Genomic DNA, 24,280 nt, shown 5'->3' on the forward strand with positions numbered 1-24,280 from the left:
AACTTACAATTGCTTATAAAAATACAATAAATAATAACTAAATAAACAAAACAGTCAGTCCACAAACCATTATCGATCTTAAATTCCTAAGACCTAATACTAAAACTGAACAAAATCGCTATTCAACTTTGAATAGTAACCGTTACTCTAAAAATTATAATTTTTTGAAAACCGATTAAGCATTAAGTTCATATTAAGCGTTTTTACATAAGCCATAATGCGTAAATTAATTTCCACTTTTCGACGCCTAACGATAGAGAATAATTTATATTGTTATATCTTTTTTTTCTTTACTGTGTTTATATACGGTTGAACGTTAAATATTTTAGCCACTATAACCCTAGAAAGCCATTGTCAAATAAAAGTCGAAAAGAAAAAATGCAACACAAAACTTGATAATGTTACCGTCTTGCACTTTCGTCAGACATGCGTTTTTTGTAATCATCTAGAGTAATATTTCGGGATACTTTTTGTACATCGTTTATTTTTCTTTTGTGCGCAGTTTTCTCTAAAATATTAAAATTTTCTGATGATGGGATACCATTATCAGATAAATCAGGTTGAATGAATCCTCTATCAAAATCATATAGTCTAATCTTCGCTAATATTTCAAACGTTTTTTGGTAAGTTGGTATCGGCAATATTGGCGGTGAATAACCTTTATTCGACATTTTATCTAAATTTCTACTTGCTATATTATTTAAACTTGTTCGCTTCTCCCTGTTCATCTTGGTAGGATTATTTATTAGGCAAGGTGGACGTTCCAAACACTGTTTTAAATGTGGATATTTCCGAACTTCCCTCTCAGTAGTGTGCGTTGCATTTTCAACTGCACTATTAGCTTTTTGATTCACATCAGATTCTTTCGAAATTACCGTAGCTATTATTGCTTTTCTGTTGACATTTAAATTACTTTGACTATTCAGTATTTTTGTTTGTCTCTCAACATTTTCGGTACGTATATTATTTTCATAATTATTAATATTTTGGAATTGTGTACTTGAAATTCGACTGTTTTCAGGTAATAGACTGATTGGAGTTAAAGGAATAGTATAAAACGAAGCAGATAAAGGATTGTCTTCATAAACAGTTACAGTTTTCGTACCATTCGTTATATTATTTAAGGATTGTTCTAAATCGTATGAATCATTATGATGATTACTTCGATGATAGAGATTTTGATAAGGATGATCATTTGCAACTAATATATTACTTGTTTGAAAAGTTAAATCATTAGTATGAGAATTACATCGATTGGATACAACTCTTTGAATTGGAAACTTTGGCGTAATATTATGTTGCACTTGCTTCGATTGCCGATCTAACAAAATAGGAATACTGTTACTTACAGACATTGGCCTATTTTTATTTCCTTGTGTTGCATCTAGCGATGAAATTGAATTATATCTCACATTCTCTAAGTTTCTTGAGTCTCCCTCATTAAGGTTGCATCCAGTTTGTTTTGGACTTAAGCCCACTTGAGCATAACACTGCTTGTTGCATAAAGACATCACATGATTGAGTGAAGCCATATGGTCATTAGATATCGGATGTTTATTGTGAGTAATATTATTAATTTTATTTAAATCAGTTTCAGCAAATTTGCTGCGTTTATTTTGATTACACTCTTTTGATAGACCTCGTTTTTTATTATTTACTTCACAAGTTACACGACCAATATTTTTTTGTAAAGATCCAGTTTTATTATTTGTTTTTTTAGAAATATTTGGTTGATAATTAAACGGTTTACATATTTGTGTAGCATACATTGATTCGTAATGATAATGAGGAATCACTCGCTTTGCGCTAAATAACTGATCCTTACAAACAGTTTTCTTAATTTTATGTTGGGTATTTGATGGAAACGGCGTATCTGATATTATTTTTATCCTATTCATTTGGTCGTTCTTTTTTATCTTTGATGGACAAGGTAGTAGAGGTGAACTTGAGTCATTATTTTTTTCTATGATACTTTCTAATACTTCCATTTCTTGAATAAAAACATTGTTTTCTTTATATTTTTCTGAAGTCTGATTTTTATCGTTTAAAAACGTTTTAGATTTTAACAATTCGTATTTGTTATTACAAATGATTCCATCAGCTTTATTTTGAACAACTTTATCCAAATGACTACAGTTTATTTTTGTGTAATCATCTAAGCGATTAGTCTTACTCTTATTGGATGTATTTTCAGTTTTAATTTCTTTATAAGACTTTTCAATATCTCTTGTCAATTTTTTATACGCTTTATCAATAATGCATGCGAAAGTATTCATTTTATCAACATCGAGTTCTTTATAGTTAAGTTGATTTTCGGAAATTAATTTTGTTTTGCTATCGGATTTTGTCTCAATTACAATATTTTCCTGTGGGTCTTCAATCTTAGTTATTCTTTTTCCTATTTTAAGGTCTTTAACTTTACTATTTTGATAACTATCTATTACGTCTTTACTAAACATTTTTCTTGTTAGGTGCCTCTCTGAAATCGTGTCATTTTTGCTTACAAAACTTACTTTGGATAACTTTTTATTATCATTAGTGTTCAGACTGTCTTTTGAAGTAATCTGCTTATAAACTGTATCGTCATCATCATTTGTGTCTGAAGCTAAAATTTCTATACAATCTACTTCTTGTAAATCACTTTTATTCAAATTCAAATTAGAACTATCTACAACTTTCTTTTTCCAATTATGATACCAAGGAAACCTACTATAGTCAACAAGTTTTATACTAAGTGGACGACATTGGTTTAAAAGTTCCACATTGCTCTCTATGTCAAAGAATGTAACCGGTAATATAGAAGAATTATTTTTATAGGAATTGACTGTTTCTTCATAATTTAAACGATACTCTCTAAGTCGTATATTGCCTTCATAGGTAACATCTTCGACATCGTGTTCTAAAAAAAAGTGAAATTATTAAAAACCCCATTTTTTGAATTGGCAAGCAGACTGGCAAATGGGCAACCTAATGGTTAGTCATCCTCAGCGCACAGAGACTTTGATGCAATAAGAAATTCCATCGTCAATGGCCCCCAACCTTGGAAACTGAGATATTATGTTCCTTGCGCCTGTAGTTACACTAGCTCTCTCTACCTTCAACCCGGAACACAACATTACAAGTAGGTAGTATTATTTGGCGGTAAAATATTTCATAAGGGAGTGGATGACACTGACCTGGCCCCAAGGAAATATGGCATTTTTGACTATTTGAAATTTGTGTAATTATTTTACCTTACCTTTTCTTACTGGACAACAAAGTACTCGGATCTGTTCACAATCAAACAATCGTATCGGATCGTCTATATATTCTTCATCGATTTCTTCTTCAATCATTTTTGCGTCTAAAAAGAAGATAATGACTCCAGTACAGTCGGAAATACCTTTTTTTGGTTTTAGTGACATATTAAATTATTATTTTGACTTATTGTGTTATCAATCTAAGCATTCCATACACAATTATATAATGTAAATAGCAATACATTTCAAATCTCAAATCAGAAATTTAAATCTTAACTAAATCATAAAATTAATATACAATTTCTATAAGGCGTGGAGGAAATTATTTTATACACCTGTCTTTAAAATAAATGAATATGTTGTAACCTCTAAAGTTAGGCATTACAATATAGCATGTCCACGATAAATTAAATTAAAAAAATACGTAGATTTAAAAAAAAACTTTTAACTTGTATTATAATAATATTTAAAATAAAATTACATACAAAAAAATCATTACATATCACATACATTAAATACAAAAAAAAACATATATTATATAACTCAGGTTATTTTGAGTAAAATAAATAAACTTTTCATTAAGCAATGTTAGTCGACAATCAAGTTAGTCGAAATATAAAACCTCTTTTATACGTACCGCACGTTTTATATATGTTAAAATCACTTTAACTCAATATTTTTACTAAGATATTTTTTTGAATTCCAATATTTGCTATGAAAAGATATGCACCTTTTATATTTCAGACTGTTATTGACATAAAATAATTATTTTATACAGTTTTTTGACACTGCTGACATTCGAATTTCAAACACGCACTTTTTTAAAACGCTGAACGTTCGTAAATTTTATTACGTCTATTTTGACGTTTGTTAATTTATTTTTAATTTATTCTCTATTGACATTTATTTGTGAATATGCGTATATTTTATAAAGTACTAGGTAGGTAGTATAATTTTATTTTTAATTTACCCTCCGAATATATAACTAAAAACTGGAATCATGTAAATTCAACTATTAACACGACTGCCGTAAAAAAGGCGGGTAATATTTTCATGGTTCATGTGCCTATGTGATTTTCTTTACTCCAGCATAACTTTTAAATGAACGAACAGATTTGAATGTATGTGATGTTGTTGGAACATCATCCCGAGTTACACTAGCTAAATTAATTCATTCATTCATTCGGGGTAGTCGTGTTTTTTATATATATGACAATAACATGGCTGTTAAAGAAATATACAAGTTTCCTTACCTTAATAATAAATAGTGAACTTTGTATTTTTTATACAAACGTATCTACATATATGTATATACATATTATATCATATTGTATCGGGTATGAGACCGACCAATTATATGACGCAGTCCTCCTTTATCATTTAATAACCCGCGAAGCGAGTCATTAATAGTTAGTAAATAAATATAGATACATGTAGTATGTGAGAAAATATAGTTTTTGTTATGTATAATTGGTAGGTGGACGGGCAAATTAACCTGATAATAAATGGTCACTGCTGTTAGAAATATTACCCGTTCATACCGGTTCACGAGAATACTAAGTACTGCTGTTTGGTGGTGGTATATCTGGTGGTAGTTTACAGGTTAGCACGCACAAAGTCCTACCATGCAGTAGATAGAAAACATTTCAAAATTTTATTATAACGTTATTTATATTATATGTAGCTAAAGTTTATATATTTAATGGTAATATATTTTAAATGTGTCGCATTTTAGAAGTTAAATCACAACAATTACTGATAATTTTGTTGATAACCATTCAAAATTTAATATATCATTTTAAATATTACAAACAAATTACGATTTCATATAAATTAAAGTTTGACATATTTATGTAATGAAGTGTCTAAACTCATTTTGCATCTAAAATTATGTTCCCGAAATTTAAAGTTAAACATTGCTTTATTTAAATCAACGATACAGTAGAATAATACCGGCATTGAAATTAATTTAATCTCTATTTATATTATAAATAGGTAAAATTTGTTTGTTTGTATGTAAGGAGTAACCTCCACAACTATTGATCCAATACAAAAAAGCTGTTAGATTTCTACATCATTCCTGAGTGCTATACATATTACATAAGAGTATAAATAATATTTATGTCATAGTATATTTGTTATACATTAATTGCACTACGTAATTGAACTGAGCCACTCAAACACACACAAATAAAATATAGATTAGTGTGTGTGTATTTATATATATTCAGGGTTATTGATAATTCGACGTATTTTAACCCCCATATGCATGGTGTAAAAGTGAACCATTTATGAATTATCACGTTATTTAGCTTTTTTCAAATAAGTCAACTTACTTATTATTTAAAAAACGTATCAATTAAAATCTATTTTTTTCTTCTTATTTATAAAAACTGTTATTTGTCAATATTAAAACAATAATCATCGGTCCAAATTTATGTACGTCATATATATAAATGTCTTCGTTGTCATTCACTTTAATTGCACTCCTTTAAATCGGTTGCACCAATTTCGATGATTTTTTTATGTGTATTTGAGTAAATCTCTAAATAGTAAAGGTGACGCTGTGATCGGGAAATAAATAATACTTATTAAACTTAAAGGAATTTGAGACGATCAGCTTGTTAAATATATATAACTGCGCTTAGCAATTTCACTCGCTTTGAATTTAGACTAATATCATAACTAAAGTGAATTTTATGTTCTATGTTTTCATAATATGTAAATCTCTATTTACACATTATGAAACTATTTTTAATTGGGAATATAAGATGACTATTGCTATCAAAAGCCTTCTAAGTAAAAAAAGTATTTCAAAGTAATAAATACCTGGGTGTAATCATTTGATCAGGTCAGTCGATTAAATCACTGAAAATACATTTTATGTAGAAGTCGCTGAAAGACTACGCATTTTTAAATAAACTAAATCGTATTTTTTTTAAATATAATTTCGAACCTTTTCAATATATTTTTTACAAAGTTCACTGTTTGCCGAACACCATGGTAAAATAAAAAAGCTAAATTTTAGTCCGGTTAGGTTGTTGACAAACGCCACGAACCTCGCACACTCCACATAATAATGACGATTGTTTTAAATGAGAACACAGAAATATGTTTATAAAATGTATAAATAATACGGCTGAAATTGAAATTTTGCAATCGCTTAACATAAATAAAACGCTTAGTTGACAAGAGGCGGAGTTTGTACTTATAAACAAGTATCAGATTTCATTTAAGTCTATTAAGCAAAAAACAATCAGTAATTCGATCGCTTATTATTACATATAAATCGCTTGCTATTACGTATAAATTAATAACTATATTTACAATTCAGCTGTAAATTACTTTATGAATGAAAGGCCTTGCTAAAGTAAATTGGATTAAATTTCATTCAATGCTATTTAAAATTAAAGCCCTAAAGCGCACTACTGCAAAAAGTAAGAACATCGTACATTAGCTAAAGAGTACAAGTTTCTAACTTCCTCTTTTCCTCAGTGTTGCAGTGAAACTACACGAACTAAAAACTACGCAAGCAAAATCTTTAGAAATGTAACGATTACACAAACCGCGCCTTTAATTTTATGCGAGCTTTACGAACCACGGGCACGCGCTTAACTGCGCAAACTGACTGTACGAGTTTGCACGAAATGGCTCTCTAACGGTAAACCGAGCTTTAACGTACAGACAAACGCGATCAGGATGCATCGAAGGGACGATTTAAAATATAAAAATTCCATCGACCTACATATGTATAAGGCTGTACACATACCTTACAAGACATTAAAGGATGGTCCACAATGGCTAAACGAGACACACTTTTATCTCGGCTTTCATGGCGTCAGATCGTAATTACGATAGGATACTGTTGGTAACTGACATGAAAGGAATGGGGAAACCTACTTTTGAAATGTCCCCATTCGGAATTACGACGGAGGCTTTTTAAACGGACTCAAAGAAACCTGCCTCTGACGTTTGTTTTTGAGCAGCGGAGCCATACTACCACTCACTTAGGTACTTGCACTAAACAGATTTTTAACTTGAGTTCTATTAAGTTTTTTCTAAAAGTAGGCTAAGTTCGTCGTATTCTTGAGTTGGAAATGACGAATGTTCAACTGGAATGGATTTTGTAATTTGTAAGCGGTCTCCTTCAATGACTAATTGATACAAACTGTCACTGCGCCTCTGACCAAACATAAAATCACTAATTCTAGATGTCAAGAGTATTTCCGCTTTATCTTAGAGGTTCACTCTTAAAACCAGCATATATATGGGATAAATGGAAAAATATGTGCTATTTAAGGACAAAATAAAACGTTGTTATGTTTTGATTTAATGAATGACGAGTGTTCATCGGCTTTGTATTGAAGACACTAATTAAGAGCAGAACTATACAGATTGGAGTGCATTTTATCATTAAAAAAGATATTTCTCCTTTTTTAAAATGTATTCAGCAATATAATTTTTTTATTAAAAATATTTTTTCTCCAATATAATATAGAATATTATGTGATTATTCAATAAAACAAATGAAAATCTCAGAAAAAATAATTATGGACAGTTTACTGATCTATTTTTTTGTATTACCGATTTAAGCCATCTTTATCTTGGTGTGCGTGATAGCTAATCTTGACACTAGACTAACGTCATACTACTTTACTTGTGTGCGTGTACTTAGTGACCAACTGTTGGCCACTATCGATGCGTTCTCAGATTTGAAAGTCTATCTAGACATATAAATAATCAAAATTAAGTACTTACCATATAGAATTATTCAAATTGCCCATAAATAAAAAACGATCACCAGACGTTCGCCTAAATTGAAAATATTTACAAAAAGTATTAGAATTCTAATTAATCATATCAAAATCTGTGAAGCTGCGAACATGTGGCGTCGACTTAATTGTAGTGACGATCGCTGGAACGGACAGAATGGCCTCTCCGGAGCACGGAGGGTGTGAAATTGGGAGATTCCAGTAAAGTCGAAGTCGCTTTATATTATGCAAAGATACGTCGGATAATCTTATCCGGTGGAACGTGCGCAGGAAAATCTCTAGACGATACCGCGATTTGATTTAAAAAACTTCGTGCGCTTGCATCCCTGACGCTAAAATATTACGTAAAATTTATGCTAAATAAATATTTAAATAAGCTTCAGATATTATTATGTATTATAAAATGTGGTATTATAACTTCAAGTATTAAATTAAAAATTTTATGATTTAAAAACGGCTTCGGCATAAACGTTACATCATTTAGTTTGTTTTTTCAAACAAAATTTAATAATGAATGTATTGCCATTATTAATAATTTCTTAATTGGCAGCGGTTATATGCCAATAGGTTAAAAATTGTTATAAATATTTTTATACATACTATAAAGCATAATTAATTAGGTCTTTCATCATGTATAATGAGAATGAATTCTTAGAAAAATATTGAAATTATTCACTAAGAACAAATGATTTCGTCAAATATCTTGTTGATAGCTCATTGCTGAGAATAACTTACTAGTAATGCTGATTCTGTGAAATGTTTTATTTCTTGATTATCATATTACAAACTTGCACGTGTGCTCAGTGCTACCCTCATAGGATTTATACATCTTTATTTATATATCAACTAGTTGTTGCCCGCGGCCGTGCTCGCGTGGAAGTTGAATATATTTACAGATTAATTTAAAATATTACCTTAAATTGCGGCCTCTTTTTGTTTTATAAATTTATGTGTATTTCACTCCTTATGGAAATGTCCAGAAACGCTTAAATACGTATCTACTGATTTTTAATGAGTATCCCAAAAATAAAGTATCATACGTCTTACTTAAAAAATTAGGGATTTCCATACAAACTTTCAACCCCTATTTCACCCCTTAATGCTAAAATTTCCTCCTTAGTGGGTGTCTTCTCAATAAAACGACCCTAGTCACTAAATTTCATGACCCTAACTTTAATAGTCTACGCTCGGCGATGATGAATCAGTCCGTCAGTCAGGCCTTGTCATTTCATAAGTATAAATTAAACATTAATTCAAAAGTTGTTATTTATATTATTTTATTTTATACAAATTTTAAAACATAACTTTCATAAATACATATAGGCGTCGTAGCGTGTTGGATAACAAACATCCAAACACACATACTTTCACATTATAATACTTAATTACTAAGATAATCTTAAATAATAATATATTTTATTATTAATAAATATTTACACTCGAAACAAAAAAGCAAAGCCTTTTAACCAATACTTTTTTTAAGTTGTTTTGACCCTTGAAACGTTTATGTTTTAAAACTCTCTTCTTTATTACTCGATCAATAAAAAAGTTAATCTTGAGGTAACTTAAACAAGTCGAAATGTATTCGTAAACTATATATCTGTCGTGACAGTAGAACACACCGTGACGGATTAAACTGCGTACACTTCTCCACAATAGGCGACCTTTACCTGATATAAGGAATACGATTTCTTAAAAAAAGGCCACAGGACGCCGGGAAAGTAACAAACATCGGAAATTGCTCAAAGGAATTTTACTAAACTCAAACAAAAATTCCTTTATTCAATATAGAAGCATTACACTTACTTATTGATAGTCAAATTAAACACTACCACCGGTGAGGAAAAGAAAATACCCTGACCTGAGAAGAACCGGCGAAAGAAACTCAGCGGGTCTTTTTATGTCAATTTTTTATTTACATACATTAAATATGAATAGAAATAGCCAGGAGGCGATCGTTTCATTCCCAAGGAGTGCTATCAATCATAAACTCACTGATTGTATAATAATCTTTCGCGCACAAGCGTTCCTTAACATTTTTTTTGCCACATTTGGCAACAGAAGCATTTTGAACGCTTCCTGGGATCCTGTTGTAGAACCGAATACATTACCCCACAAAAGAGTTACTGACTAGTATTATAAATGTAAAAGTTTGGATGGATGGATGTTTGTTACTCGATCACGCCAGCGGCTGAACGGATCTGAATGAAATTTGCCACAGAGATTGTAATGTCGAATAGGACATAGGTTACTTTTTATCCCGGAAAAATGCACCGAGCACCTGCATCACGCGGGCGGGATATTGTTAATCAAATATAACATGTACTTAATAACATTTTTAAAATATTGACTGCCTGACGTACAATGCACACCCAAAATTTAATTTAATTTAATTTTTAATTTTTTTTTTTTTTTTTTTTATTACTACGAAAGTTAGTTCTTTATGATTCATCTTTGGGGGTGAACCTGAGGATAAAAGATCACCCAAGAGGATGAAATCGGGTAAGAAAATTTGTATAGAAGTTCACCTTTATCGATGTTATAAATATGTTCCGATAAGATATCCCATCAGGTACACTAACTAATCAACAAATGAATATGAAGTAAAATAAATAAACACAAAGTTTCCTTAATAAATATATCTTCTTATCTTACATATAATAATATTGGAGTGTCTGTTTGTAACATTAAAATAACCGCTTTTTACTAAATGCACATGTATGTATACACGATATATATAGCAAAAAAACATGTTTTTCAATTTTTGTTTGTCTGTTTGTTCCGGCTAATCTCTGGAACGGATGGGATTTCGACGGGACTTTCACTGGCAGATGAAGTAATAAGGAGTAAATTAGTCTACAACAACAACTTTTTGTAAAATTCAAACGCGCACGAAGTCGCGGGCACAGCTAGTTTTATTGTAATAATATTATATAGCAACGAATTATCAGGTGTAGTACACGCGCACCCACAAGGGAGTAAAATGCGGCGCAGATGAAGGCATCCTGTCGTTCGCCGTCGCGGCGGCCGCCGGTCGCACCCCCACGCGCGCCTCGGGTTTCACAAAAGAAATAATTAAACAAGGAAAAGTTTTCAAGTCCTTTATTTTCAAATTACATGCATGGCTTATCTGTAACGATCACAACCTCCCCACGATACGTAAATACATTGTATGCCTAATTTTGGCTTCCATTGAAGAATATATTACGTTAACTTAGAAATGGATATTTGCGTCCTTATTAAAATTCTAGAATCGAAACTAATTCTGTTTTCAGATTAGATTTTTTTATCCGCGATCCGAGACTGCGGAGCTGCTCTGTAATAAGTATCTCGAACTACGGAAAAGTCGATTGCATAATGCCAGATGACATTGACGCGTATCAACGTGAATTCGTTATTAATATTTCACAAGTGGGATACGATGTGAGCTCTCACAGAATAGTGCTATGACGTCGGTAATTAAGGTGAGAATTGGCATATTTTGGGTAAATTCTGAAAATTCCTGAAGTTAGACATATATTTGTCATTATATTAATTATTGCGTTTGTTATTTGAATTATTTTTTTATAGGATTACCCAAACCTAGAATGTATTTTTTCAAGGTTGATGTATGTATGTATATGAGTTCCTTCATACTACCGTAACTGTTAAATTCCTCAACAGGTTTGGATGTAACGCGTATTGGTAGAATCCTTACATCATTCAGAGTGACATTAGCTCAATTTTTTTTTAAGTTATTGAATGTAATAACCGGGCCTAATTTTTTTTTTAGGTTTCGATTACTTAGATCAAAGTTACTTTTATTTACGGATAAACATCATATATATTAATAAGGTACCGACTATCGTATTTTATATACAAATCCTTACCATGTGACGTCATAACAAGCTAAGTGTTACTCTAGAATCAGCGGGGTGTAACGTCATCGGCGCTCGAATGTCAACATCGAAAGGTTTCACTCGCGGTTCGACGAACGTTCGGCCGCGCTCGTCGAGTTTGGTCGCGGGCGTTATGCGCACGTGTGTCAGCAGCTTTACGAGACAGCATTTCATTTGGTTCAGTGCGAACCTTTTACCTGAAAAAAAAATAATACTTGTTGATTACGTAGAATTGAAATTTATATACATCTAGCGACCCAATACTGATACTAAATGTACTACAGAATATCATTACATACAAAGTTCATAGCTTTTTGTCATTAGACAATACAAACCGCTATTACCCGGCGTTTTAAATCTATAATATCTTCGAAAATATTCATTTAAATTACATATTGTAAAGGGTCATACTGATCTTTACTAAATGCACAATGGACTTAAGGTACTTAATCGTATAAGGATTAATGCTGTATTGCTTAAAATCTCCTAAAAATAAAGGAGAAAAAATGGTTATTGCGGGTTATCCCTGAGAGATAGACATATACCATAGTGAACTTTTTTGTAGACCTGTTTAAGTTGTACAATACTGTAGTACATTATTTTGATCTATCTCGTAGGGTTCAGCCAGCGTTTGCAATGTAAGCACCAAAAATGTATTCATTTACGACATCACATTAGAAACCTTTAAAACCTTTTTGTGTTTCTCTACTGTATTGTGCATGTATTATACATTAAAACTTCCTCTTAAATCAATCTATTTATTTAAAAAAAATGCATTAAAACCCGTTGCGTAATTTTAAAGATCTAAGTAAACGCAGGGACAGACAGACAACGGTAAGCGACTTTGTTCATATATTATGTAATGATTATATTTATGTAATGATTATGAGCCGAAATGGCCCAGTGCTTAGAACGCGTGCATCTTAACCGATGATTTCGGGTTCAAACCCAGGCAGGCACCACTGAAATTTCATGTGCTTAATTTGTGTTTATAATTCATCTCGTGCTCGGCGGTGAAGGAAAACATCGTGAAGAAACCTGCATGTGTCTAATTTCAACGAAATTCTGCCACATGTGTATTCCGCCAACCCGCATTGGAGCAGCGTGGTGGAGTATGCTCCAAACCTTCTCCTCAAAGGGAGAGGAGGCCTTTATCCCAGCAGTGGGACATTTACAGGCTGCTAATGCTAATGCTATATTTTTATATGAATAAACTATTTACGTGTAGTATACTAAAATAATCAAATACTGTCACGTTTAATGTTGTAATTGGGTTAATACTGACTTGAAAGTCAAATATACTTATAACGGCATTTTACCATCTACATTCCGAACCGGTGGTAGCTTTACTTTAAATAGTTTGTTAAATGACGATCCAAAAGTGCTCGTAAAAGCCTACTTGAATACATATTTTGATTTGATTTCATTTGATTTGATTTCAACCATGAGGCGTTTCAACAAACAATAAATAACTAAAAACTTCCGACTTGGTAAATCGTCGCTTGAATGTGGAAATGTCTTAGTTGCTATAGGCGTTATTAGGAATATAGACCGTAACGAAAATAACGCACGTTACCAGGACCCCAGCGCCGTGAAATAGCTTAGTTGTAGATTTATCATACAATAGAAATCCTAACACAGGATTTTTATTATGTATAATTTTGATATACTAACTAGCTGTGCCCGCAACTTCGTGCGCGTTTGAATTTAATAAAAAAGCGTGACTTTATTATTATTTTACATATAAATCTAAAATAAAAGTAGCCTAAGTTACTCCTTATTACATCAGCTATCTGCCAGTGAACGTCCCGTTAAAATCGGTCCAGCCGTTCCAGAGATTAGCCGGAACAAACAGACATACAGACAAAAATTGTAAAAAATGTTATTTAGGTATATGCACCGTGTATACATACATATGCATTTAGTAAAACGCTGTTATTTTAATATTACAAACAGACACTCCAATTTTATTATGCGTATAGATAAATGACTTTTGTCTCAGATCTGCTTGTTAACACACGAATTAATACTTTTGTGAAATATATAATTAATAATTGAATAAATATGTTTTTAAAAAGCATTTTCTGATCGTCCGAACATAACACGATCGAGACTGTTTTTATAAGCGAGACAGTGTAATCATAGGATATTATCGTAGATCCAATGGTTGTCGTCACATTTATGGTATAAGACCATATGTATGTTCGCTTACTGTCAGATGGGGTATTTGCTCTTCTGTCTTAATTAAAAAAAATACTAATTATTAATATTAAACTTAATAAACACGAGTTATTATTTCCAATATTCGAATAACTAGAGTAAGCAGTATAATCTCTCTTTCCTGGTATTACTAGTGATATTTCAATTCGCTCAAATTTACAAACGAAAAGCTATCTTGTCTATATCAGCAATAGGGATTATATTCGCAAGTAATAAAATTATAGGTTCATATTTCTGTTAAAGAACGCCTGAGACCGTATCAAAAGTGCTTACAAAGAATCCCTTGTAACGGAAACTTTACCACTAATAAGGAAAAATTGTACGAACAGGCGTTATAGTGAAAAGGCAGAATTCAACTGCAGCTAGATTTGTATGGAAGAAAAATGTTATGCAAGCTCTTATAAGCAATTTCGTATGGATTTTTTTTAGAAGATTACTTACAGAGGGACAGTTCTAATAATTTATAACGGCTCCTATACGTTCCCGATACTATTTCGTTCCAAATACGACCGAACAGCAACTACAATAATTACGTTTCGATTCGATTGCTATAAAGTGAAAATTTGTCAGTAGAATTGGCCTCGAGGTTAGAAATGTAGATTCGCTGCTAATTGGCCCATTATTGTGTCATCAGCCACTACTGATCCATGACCAATGTGATTAGCGAAAATTATTTAATATTAACAGACAACTACTGAGTTCATTCAACATCGTGGAAATCCTTATGGAGACTTTTGATCAGCAATGGATGTCTTCCGGCTGATATGATGAAATTTATAACTAAATGAACATTATTCATACTATGCAGTTGATATAAATTTAACTCCAACATTCGCGTTCAGAAATAATAAGAGAAAAAAGATAAAAGGCTTTGGAAACTTTATAGATAGACGGACGTGTGAATGAGCCACCTGAAGGTACGTCGCTACGGCCCGTAGTATTCGCGCTGGAAGAAATACTAACCATTACTTACATCGCCCGTACTCCAACAATCTTGGGAACTAAGATGTTAAGCTCCTTGTGCCTCTCGTTTTTTTTTTTATGGCATTGGTTGGCGGACCAGCATATGGGCCACTTGATGGTAAGTGGTCACCACCGCCCATAGATAAAGGCGCTGTAAGAAATATTAACCATTCCTTACATCACCTATGCGCCACCAACCTCGGGAACTAAGATGTTATGTCTCTTGTGCCTGTGATTACACTGGCTCATTCACCCTTCTAATCGGAACACAACAATATAGAGTACTATTGTTTGGCGGTAGAATATCTGACGAGTGGGTGGTACCTACCCAGGCGGACTTGCAAATAGCCCTACCACCAAGTAGTCTAGTAAACTGCTTCACTCAGCCCTCCAAGCCATACACCAATACTACGCATTGCATTGACGGTAAAATATCCGATGATTGAGATGATTGGCTGAGGGTGGTGGCTCAAACAGGCACTAAACAGGTGAAGAATCAGCCGCACTAACGCTAACTTATATAAAAAAAAAGGCAATAAGAACATTTTATAACGAACAAAGACGCGGGCTATTAAAAGTTATTACTAAGTTACTCGTTCAGCGTCCACGAAGCGTAGATAATAGTTAAATTATATAGCTAAGTTCAAAACCAGCGATAACCTTATTCTATTTTAGTGAAACTTAAGCAATTTGAATCAAATTACCGAACTCAAGTCTAGCGTTTGAGTTGTACGTGTGTCTGATATTAAATCCTAGCTAATATTATCGATGCGGAAGTGAGTTTGTTTGTCTGTTACGGTTTCGTGTTTTAAGTACTCAAGAACTCATAGTAATTTTTACACGTTGTCAGGAGTACAAAGGACATAGAGTACAAACAACTTGACTGAAAAGACATACACACACTATGATAACACTATCTTTATGATAATTTATATACTTGACATGAGCTTTCATCAGGTGGTCCATATGCCAGAGTGGCAATTTTATAAAAAAAAACTACATTAGTTTAGCGGGCGAATTCACAGGCGGAAATTAGTGTCATTAGGAAGAACTCCTCAGGACTAGATTTTTAAAATATTATAGTGTACAAATATATCGGTGCTCTGTACATCTTTAGGTAATATGCCAGTACGATTCCAGCAGCCAAACACACACGAACTGTTATAAGAACTGATCTGACCCGTGAGGAGCCGCACCGCGTAATATTCGCACCAAACATGGACAAATGTGGACAAGCCAAATGTCAAAGTTCCATTCGAAATTAGAAAAAAAAGAAAAATAATCGTATGATATTAGTCGTTTATTAATTTTAAAATTAATCTCGTATATTGCCGTAACGGAAAACATTGCGAGTTATAAATTCTAAGTCAAACCCACAGCGGAGCCACGCTTGAATTAGTATCGACTGCTTCGTTTGATAATAAAATTCTAGTGATACTTTTATTTCTTGCTTAGTATTTTTTTAAATTAATTTAAAAGGTCAGTTACAAACTGGCTGAATATATAGTCACCTTTACTTGGTATATTGAGCACTGTATGAAACAGTAACTATTAAAACGCTGCAAGTCGTTCTATTTATGCTGTTATAGAGGTATTCTGTAAGAAGAAACTCGAACCTCACCGCAGAACACGAGTGTGGAATGTCAGAATGTGATATACGATATTTACTTCAATAGTTATACGATTTATAGAATACGCGTATTAAAATGATTATCACCGTAAGTCTGTTGTGAAAATCGAAATCAAAATATTCTTTATTCAAGTACGCTCACAAAAACATTTTAATCGTTACGGTAGTGTTGAATTAAGTTTAAAGCTACCATCGGTTCCGTGGTCAACATTTCACGAGTGAGATACGAAGATAATTCCTACAGAATCGGACTATTGGTATGCACGTGTGAATATAAACATTGAAGACAAATAATTAGTACATACTAATATATATTATCACTCACATAATATAATCTAATTTATATAATTTTTGCTGACTTTACTCGTAGTCCTGTCACGCACACTAACACATCTCGTGAGCACGAGCACTCACACTAACGCGCGGCGACAGTCAGCGCGGCGGGCGCGCCGCCGTGAATTCTTTATTTAAATATTTGTGTTCGATATTCGTCGAGTATACTAATATATTTATATGTATGTGTACAAATATTTTATTCATATGTTTCACACAAACACACAAACACGTTTAAAAATAGAACACATATTTAAAAATAGAACAATATTTGAAATTTAAATTTCTTTCTTGTGAATTGATTTCATATAAGCCCAAAATACTTTATTACTAAGCTGTCTTAAGTTTTCAAGGTCGAGAACTGGACTATATTTGTTATATATATATATATATTTTGTTGAAAATTTGATACGATTGAATGAAAGTCACATAACGTGACTTTTTGATATATATTTATGAACTCACTCAATATTTGAGTAAGAAAAACAAGGAATCGAAAAGCAAAGCAAATTAATTTATGAATTAATTTAACCCTTCACGTAGTTAGTAAGATAAATATTATTCTCTTACAGTTAGAGGGTAAATAGAAATTAAACATTTACTGTCCCGTAAGTTATATATACGATATACGGATACGGCTCATGATACTTTATGGACTGTGAAATGAAATTGACAATATTATTCAATCTGTTTTATTTAAATTGATTTTGTTTTTTTGAGTAAATTAAGTACGACGGTTCGAAAAATGAAAAATTACTTAAATTAATTTTAATAAACTAATTAATTCAAAAATGTATGAATTAAAATGTATTAATTCGGTCGATGCGAGAACCAATAGTGACAAATTAAAGTACATTTTTTACTGAATTTAAATTGATACAGAATTACCAAAACTTCATCAATGTTATTGTTAATTTCACTGAACACATTACATCACATGAATTCCGCCGCTGCACATAACTTAATCAGCAGAACCCGCGACGCGTGGGAATGTAACAAGCTTGCCATATTATTTAACTTTAATATGTTTAGAATTATATCCACGATGTGTTTACTTATAATTAATCACTACATTGAACCATTTTAATGAACAAGGTTTTTCCTTTATGATTAGTTTTGAGTGAGTGTCAGGATACCGAATAGATAAGTAAAATGTAATGGCAACACTAACTAGGAACAATATCACGGAACTCACCGACGCAGTAGCGCGGCCCGTCCCCGAAGGGCGCGTACACGCCCGCCGCCGCGCCCGCGCCCGCGCCCGCCCGCGCCCCCTCGCCCGCCTCCGCGCCCGCGCCCGCGTCCGCTGCCCGCCAGCGTGACGGGCGGAACGATTCCGCATCGGGGAAGTACTGGAAAATAACGTTGTATGCATTTATTAATATTTTAATACGGTTACTGAACTGTAGGTAACTTGTATGAGAAATTAATAGATGATAGATAAATTGATATTAAAAATAATCAAACAGTTAAGTTAATAAGTAGTAGGAGACAGGAATAATAGTTGTATGCAGTGCTTTGCGTTCAAAATGTTACACCTAAAATATCCTTCATTATATTCAAAATTATTCGTATAAAGTACTTCCTGCCTCTAAACTCTTAACGAAAGTTAAAATATTTGCACTTATTAGGATAACATTTTAGATTAATTTACTATGGCTATGCATAAAAATCATTATTTGAATACTATATAATACTTATATATAAATAAAAAAATAATATATTACTCGGTTAAATAGATATAAACATAAAATATATCTGCAGAATCTGCTAAATGATCTAAGCTATAAAGAAACAGAAAACAATTCTTGTACACGACAAACACACATGCACGGTACACACACACAAACATACAGAAACACACATATGAATGCATATTTTATATACATATAATATAAAATTACCACATTAATGTAAGTATATGTTTCATATTACTAATAAAAATATGTTTCATATTAATAATAAAAAACATTACAATACATTAATATAAGAAAACTAAGTTATGCTTAATAAAGCTATAATTACCTGATCATCTCTATGTAGGCCCAGCGTGGGGAACACCACGATGGTGCCCTTCTCCAGCACCACGTCGGTGCCCGGGATGTGGTAGTCCTTCGTGCACATGCGCTGAATGGTGGGGAATGGGGGATACAAGCGCAATATCTCTGGAATATAAGTTTTTGTTTATTACAAAAAAATAGTGCATATATATAACTGATCTCGTTAATGCAAGTCAACTGTTAAAATTTGTTATAAAAACATTTGCTTACAATATTAGACATGATACGTACCAAGTAATATAAGAAATTTAAAAAAAAAAACGCTTTCGTATTTTTTCGTGAAATTTAAATGGAACCAAACGAAATAGCCACCCAACCAAAAAAAAAATCCATATCCGTTCATAAATTTTGAAGTATGAAAAAAAATACAACCAAATTGACAACCTCCCATATTTTATAGTCCGTTAAAAATATAGTATATTAAAACAACATATTTTCATACAGTTTCAACTATTAGACGGAGTGATTCGCGAGGAAGTTTAAGCTAGTATTCATTAATATTTTATGTAAATTGACTGAAATATGATGACAATTGCATTAATGGTAAACGCCGCGTAAACCGATATAATTTTATTACGATGTTTTTGACCCTTCCTGGAAGGAAGGATTGGAAGGAATTGAAGCTACCTCCATTGGTGTAGGCTGTACATAGTTATAGAAATACTTTAATTTTACTTCTAAAATTATGATAACAGTTTCGTCAATGTTCAAAACGCAATTATTTCGCAAATCCACAGTAAATATCATAGATTAGGCACAAGGGACGTAACATCTTAGTTCCCAAGGTTGGTGGCGCATTGGTGATGTAAGGAATGGTTAATATTTCTTTCAACGCCATTGTCTTATGGACGGTGGTGACCAATTACCATCAGATAACATAAAAATAAAAAAAAAGATAAATGAAGCTCTCGACCAATGATATCGCGTCAAATTGCTGTCAAATGTTGTTTATTTGGCTTTACTCCTTTTATGGTTGGAATAGAGTAACTATAATTATATAAAAATATTTTCAATAACTCGCCGTACTTTGTCTTCTCTTTGCTGTGTCGTGGTATATTTCATATTTAAATATAAAATTTCCATCTCGCTCGGCATTCTGATACTTTAAGGTGGAGATACTTTAAAATGAAAATATAAGGGGATTTTATGTTTAAGTGTAACATGGGACTGTGTGACGAACGATAATAATAAAGTATTATTGTGATCCGGTTTGAAAGAAAAGTGACCCAGTGGAATAGTCGAATGATGAGCGTCGATGTATCTTACATCGTCAACGCCCACGTGGCTAATATTCCTTGCAATACCAATATTTATGGGCGGTGATGACCACTTACCATATGTAGCCAATCTTCCAAAATAATTGAAACAAAAAAAAACATGAAATTAAGAAATACATACCCTGTATAACCATATCCATGTAGGTTAAGTCCTGCAACATTTCAGAACTCATTTTACCGCCGTGTTTCTTGTACACTTCCTTTATCTCGTCTCTCATCGTCTCCTGGATTTCTTGATGTGCCGCCAGTTCCAGGAACATGAAGGCCAGCGTTGAGGAAGTTGTTTCGTAACCGCCAAGAAAGATTATAAAAGCATTTGCTGCTATCACCATGTCCGCTGTAATCATTATCCAACCGATAAACGCTTGACTTAAACTCACTTTGACTGACCATTGGATACCAATTGTGTAATAAATAATGCTATATTTAAAACAGTTAAATGCTTGAATTAATAAAGGATTCATAAGTATACTCTTGACTCATTCCCCAATATTAATCTCATAGTCCAAATGGAAGCAACCCTCAAGGCTTTCGTGCTCTCAGAATCATGGAGGTAAGTGGCCAACTTCTTAACTCCTAGATGTTGTATGTTGAACTGAGATTTTTTGTATTTCATTGTGAACTCAAATACTTTTGTTTGATCTGATTTTGGGCTTAGTATCCAAGACCTTCAGTCTGCAGCTCAAAACGTAATTTATTTACTCTCCTGTAACTAGCTTTTAACCGTTTTTTCGATCGCGATAAGAGCGCACAGATAATGAAGGATACATTTATCACTATTAGGAGCTGATTTAAAGAAGATAACTTGTACGCGCGAGAGAAAAGTGGACTGTATTTTTGGTATAAAAGGGTGTTACCTCAAAACTCTGGGCTCGGTGAAGACACGTTCTTCTTGGGAGCGCTCCCTTGGTCTTCATACACTCGAAGAACACAGCCAAAGGGATGGGTGATATTATAGGAGAAGGATAAGTCCGTTACACAAGCTAATTTCAAAAGCGCGGCGCACTCACATAACACACGTTACCGCGGCTCACACCAGAAGGGAAGAGAGAAAAAAAGTACGTCATACGTCAAAATCATTCCATAGACAAAACATAGACGTTTCAACGTACGCATACACCTAAATACGCTACATACCGCCCGCCTTAGAGTCACTCACTCTAATATAAACACTCGGATGGCTTCTACACTACACTATAACTAAACTATACTATTATTGATTAAAATACAAAAATATATTATTCACTGTCCGGGAGCGGACACACTTTAACAACTGCACGCCTGCAAACACCTTGTGCAGTGCGCACAGAAACCACTCGAACCACACCATCCTTGCCGGGATGCGTATTCTCAATAACACCGAGACGCCATTGCAAGGGTGGTAAATTGTCCTCTTTGAGGACCACTAATGAGCCTATCTTAACATTGTTCCGTGACTCTGTCCACTTGGACCTTTGTTGTAACGTATGGAGATACTCTTGACTCCATCGTTGCCAATAACGCTGCACGATATTACAAAAAATATGCAAGACACAAAATTCACATACCATTTTACTCGCTTTCACAAAGTTTTGACCACAATCACAATACACATCCGTACACACACCTCTACGGTTACAAAATCGTTTTAAAAACAGCAATAAAGGCTTCAGCTGTTAATTCTGACACTAACTATAAGTGGATTGCACGAGTCACCATACACACAAACAAACACACATAGGCCTTATAAAGTTTGGCATTTCTATGAATTCCTAGTTTTATCATAAAAGGCCCACAATAATCAATACCAACACGTAAAAAAGCACGACACCTATCCACTCGAAAAGAGGGCAAATCGCCCATAAGCGGTTGCACAGCTTTCGGCTTATTCCTAAAACAAGTAATACACTGAAATACTCTTTGTCGAACAATACTACGAGCTGACAGTATCCAATACTTCTGTTGCAATAAATATTGTAATGTTTGTACACCAACATGTAAATAGATTTTATGGTAATAATCAATAATTAATTTTGTAAGATGATTTCTTTTAGGTAAGATAATTTGATTTTTTATATCATTATTCAACGAAGAATTAGACAACCGCCCGCCAACACGCAGTATGCCAGACCTATCTATAAAGGGTTTTAGCCTTTGTATACCAGTTGCACACGGTCTATTTTTTGATAAACAATTAAACACGTCGCTAAACTCATTTCTTTGAACTAACTTAATCAAATTCAATAACGCTAAATTGTACTCCGACCCAGTAATATAATTACACTTAGTTTTTTCAACATTTAAACAATTAACTTTAAACCGATAACACCACGCCGTAACACACACTAGCTTAGAAAGATCTGAGTACTTATGTAGCAAATCAAAATCAATGTCATTCACACAAACAAAAGCTTTAATAACACGCCTTTCACTATTTATAATATTAACTTCACTATCCCCTATGTCATTAGTCATAGACACAGGCCACTGATCCCGTGACAAACGTAACCAAGGAGGCCCTTGCCACCAAAGGTTGTATGAAAGTAACTCTGAGGGTAACATTCCTCGTGAAGCACCGTCCGCGGGGTTATGAACCGAAGCAATATGAAACCAATTTTCAGGACTAACATTACACTGACACTCACTGGCTCGATTAGCCACAAAAGTTTTATATTGATGAGATGAACTCTTTATCCAGGACAAAGCGATAGTAGAATCAGTCCACGCAAAAACTCTATCGATCTTTATTCTATCTTCGAACACGTTCATAACATATTTTATCAAACGAGATAGAATTACTGCAGCACACAACTCCAACCGTGGTATACTAATCCTTTTAAGAGGTGCAACACGAGATTTCGACATAAGTAAATACGTCTCACTGCGTCCATTAGCAGCAGTAACCCGAAAGTAGACAACAGCAGGGTAACCACGCTCAGAACTATCTGAGAACCCATGAAGCTCAATCGAAGCTGCATTCGTCGATACAAATCGATTTATTCTCACACTCGACAAGACTGAAAACTCCTTAGTATATTGTAACCACACCCTTTTAAGATCAACTGGTAAAGGTTCATCCCACGATAAACCACGCACCCACAATTGTTGCATCACACACTTAGCAAACAATGTGACTGGGCTTAACCACCCTAAGGGATCGTAACACTTAGCAATTTGAGATAACACTGCTCGTTTGGTACACTCACACGAATCGAGTCTAACATTATAGTGGAACACATCACTTTGTGGATTCCATTGCACACCCAACACCTTGATGACACTTTCATCTTCTGCTGCAATAAAATTCACACTAAGTTCCTTATCACATTCAGGAATATTAATCAACACAGAAGGATTGTTACTTGCCCACTTGCGAAGTTCGAAACACCCTCGAGAACATAAAGCTATGAGTTCATCCTTTAATTTTAGTGCAGACTTCAAATCTGCTGCCCCGCTCACGATGTCATCGACAAAGATATCGTTAACAAGAACCTTAGCAGCATTTGGATAATTGTGCCCTTCATCAGAGGCCAGCTGTTGCAAGGTCCGTATTGCGAGATACGGAGAAGAAGAGAGGCCATACGTGACCGTTCGAAGTCTATATTCACGAACCGAATCAAATGATGAATCTCGCCACAAAATTCGCTGATAGTCCCTATCATCTTCGCTTACCAATATTCCTCGAAACATTTGTTTTATGTCCGCTACAAAAACTATCTCATGTAACCTAAACCTCAAAAGAATAGTTTCAATATCCTTCTGAAGCTTAGGCCCCACCAACAAACATTCATTAAGCGACACGCCATTACCCGACTTCGCAGAACCATCGAAGACAACACGTAGTTTAGTCGTTGAACTAGACTCTTTTATAACACAATGATGTGGAATGTAGTTAGGCCTATAACGAACATCCAAATTATTTTTAACCA

The 24,280-nt window shown here is 33.4% G+C and overlaps 2 protein-coding genes across 4 annotated transcripts in view; both read right to left on the reverse strand.

The window, feature by feature from the left end:
• Window positions 1–209: 209 nt before the first annotated feature.
• Window positions 210–6,297, reverse strand: LOC125067724 (MATH and LRR domain-containing protein PFE0570w-like). 3 transcript variants are annotated; one of them, XM_047676454.1, is made up of 4 exons: window positions 6,196–6,214; window positions 6,069–6,107; window positions 3,239–3,343; window positions 210–2,899 (listed from the first exon to the last, which is right to left on the reverse strand). In XM_047676454.1, exons 3-4 carry the CDS (start codon window positions 3,333–3,335, stop codon window positions 402–404), a joined length of 2,595 nt encoding a protein of 864 aa, XP_047532410.1. In that variant the 5' UTR covers window positions 3,336–3,343; window positions 6,069–6,107; window positions 6,196–6,214; the 3' UTR covers window positions 210–401. The 3 variants fall into 3 exon arrangements, with proteins under 3 accessions (XP_047532410.1, XP_047532409.1, XP_047532408.1); XM_047676453.1 differs by having other exon boundaries at window positions 6,069–6,297; XM_047676452.1 differs by lacking the exons at window positions 6,069–6,107; window positions 6,196–6,214 and adding an exon at window positions 3,877–4,309.
• A 5,524-nt stretch (window positions 6,298–11,821) lies between these two features.
• Window positions 11,822–24,280, reverse strand: part of LOC125067822 (cytochrome P450 6B5-like) — a 28,224-nt gene continuing 15,765 nt past the window's right edge. The window contains exons 6-9 of the mRNA XM_047676610.1: window positions 20,494–20,709; window positions 19,061–19,200; window positions 18,231–18,387; window positions 11,822–12,086 (exon numbers count right to left, since the gene is read on the reverse strand). Coding sequence (XP_047532566.1) covers window positions 11,890–12,086; window positions 18,231–18,387; window positions 19,061–19,200; window positions 20,494–20,709 — 710 coding nt within the window. The 3' untranslated portion in view covers window positions 11,822–11,889. The remainder of the gene's footprint in view (window positions 12,087–18,230; window positions 18,388–19,060; window positions 19,201–20,493; window positions 20,710–24,280) is intronic.

The sequence above is a fragment of the Vanessa atalanta genome, chromosome 12 (genome assembly GCF_905147765.1).
Source record: "Vanessa atalanta chromosome 12, ilVanAtal1.2, whole genome shotgun sequence".
Classification (NCBI taxonomy): Eukaryota; Metazoa; Arthropoda; class Insecta; order Lepidoptera; family Nymphalidae; genus Vanessa; species Vanessa atalanta.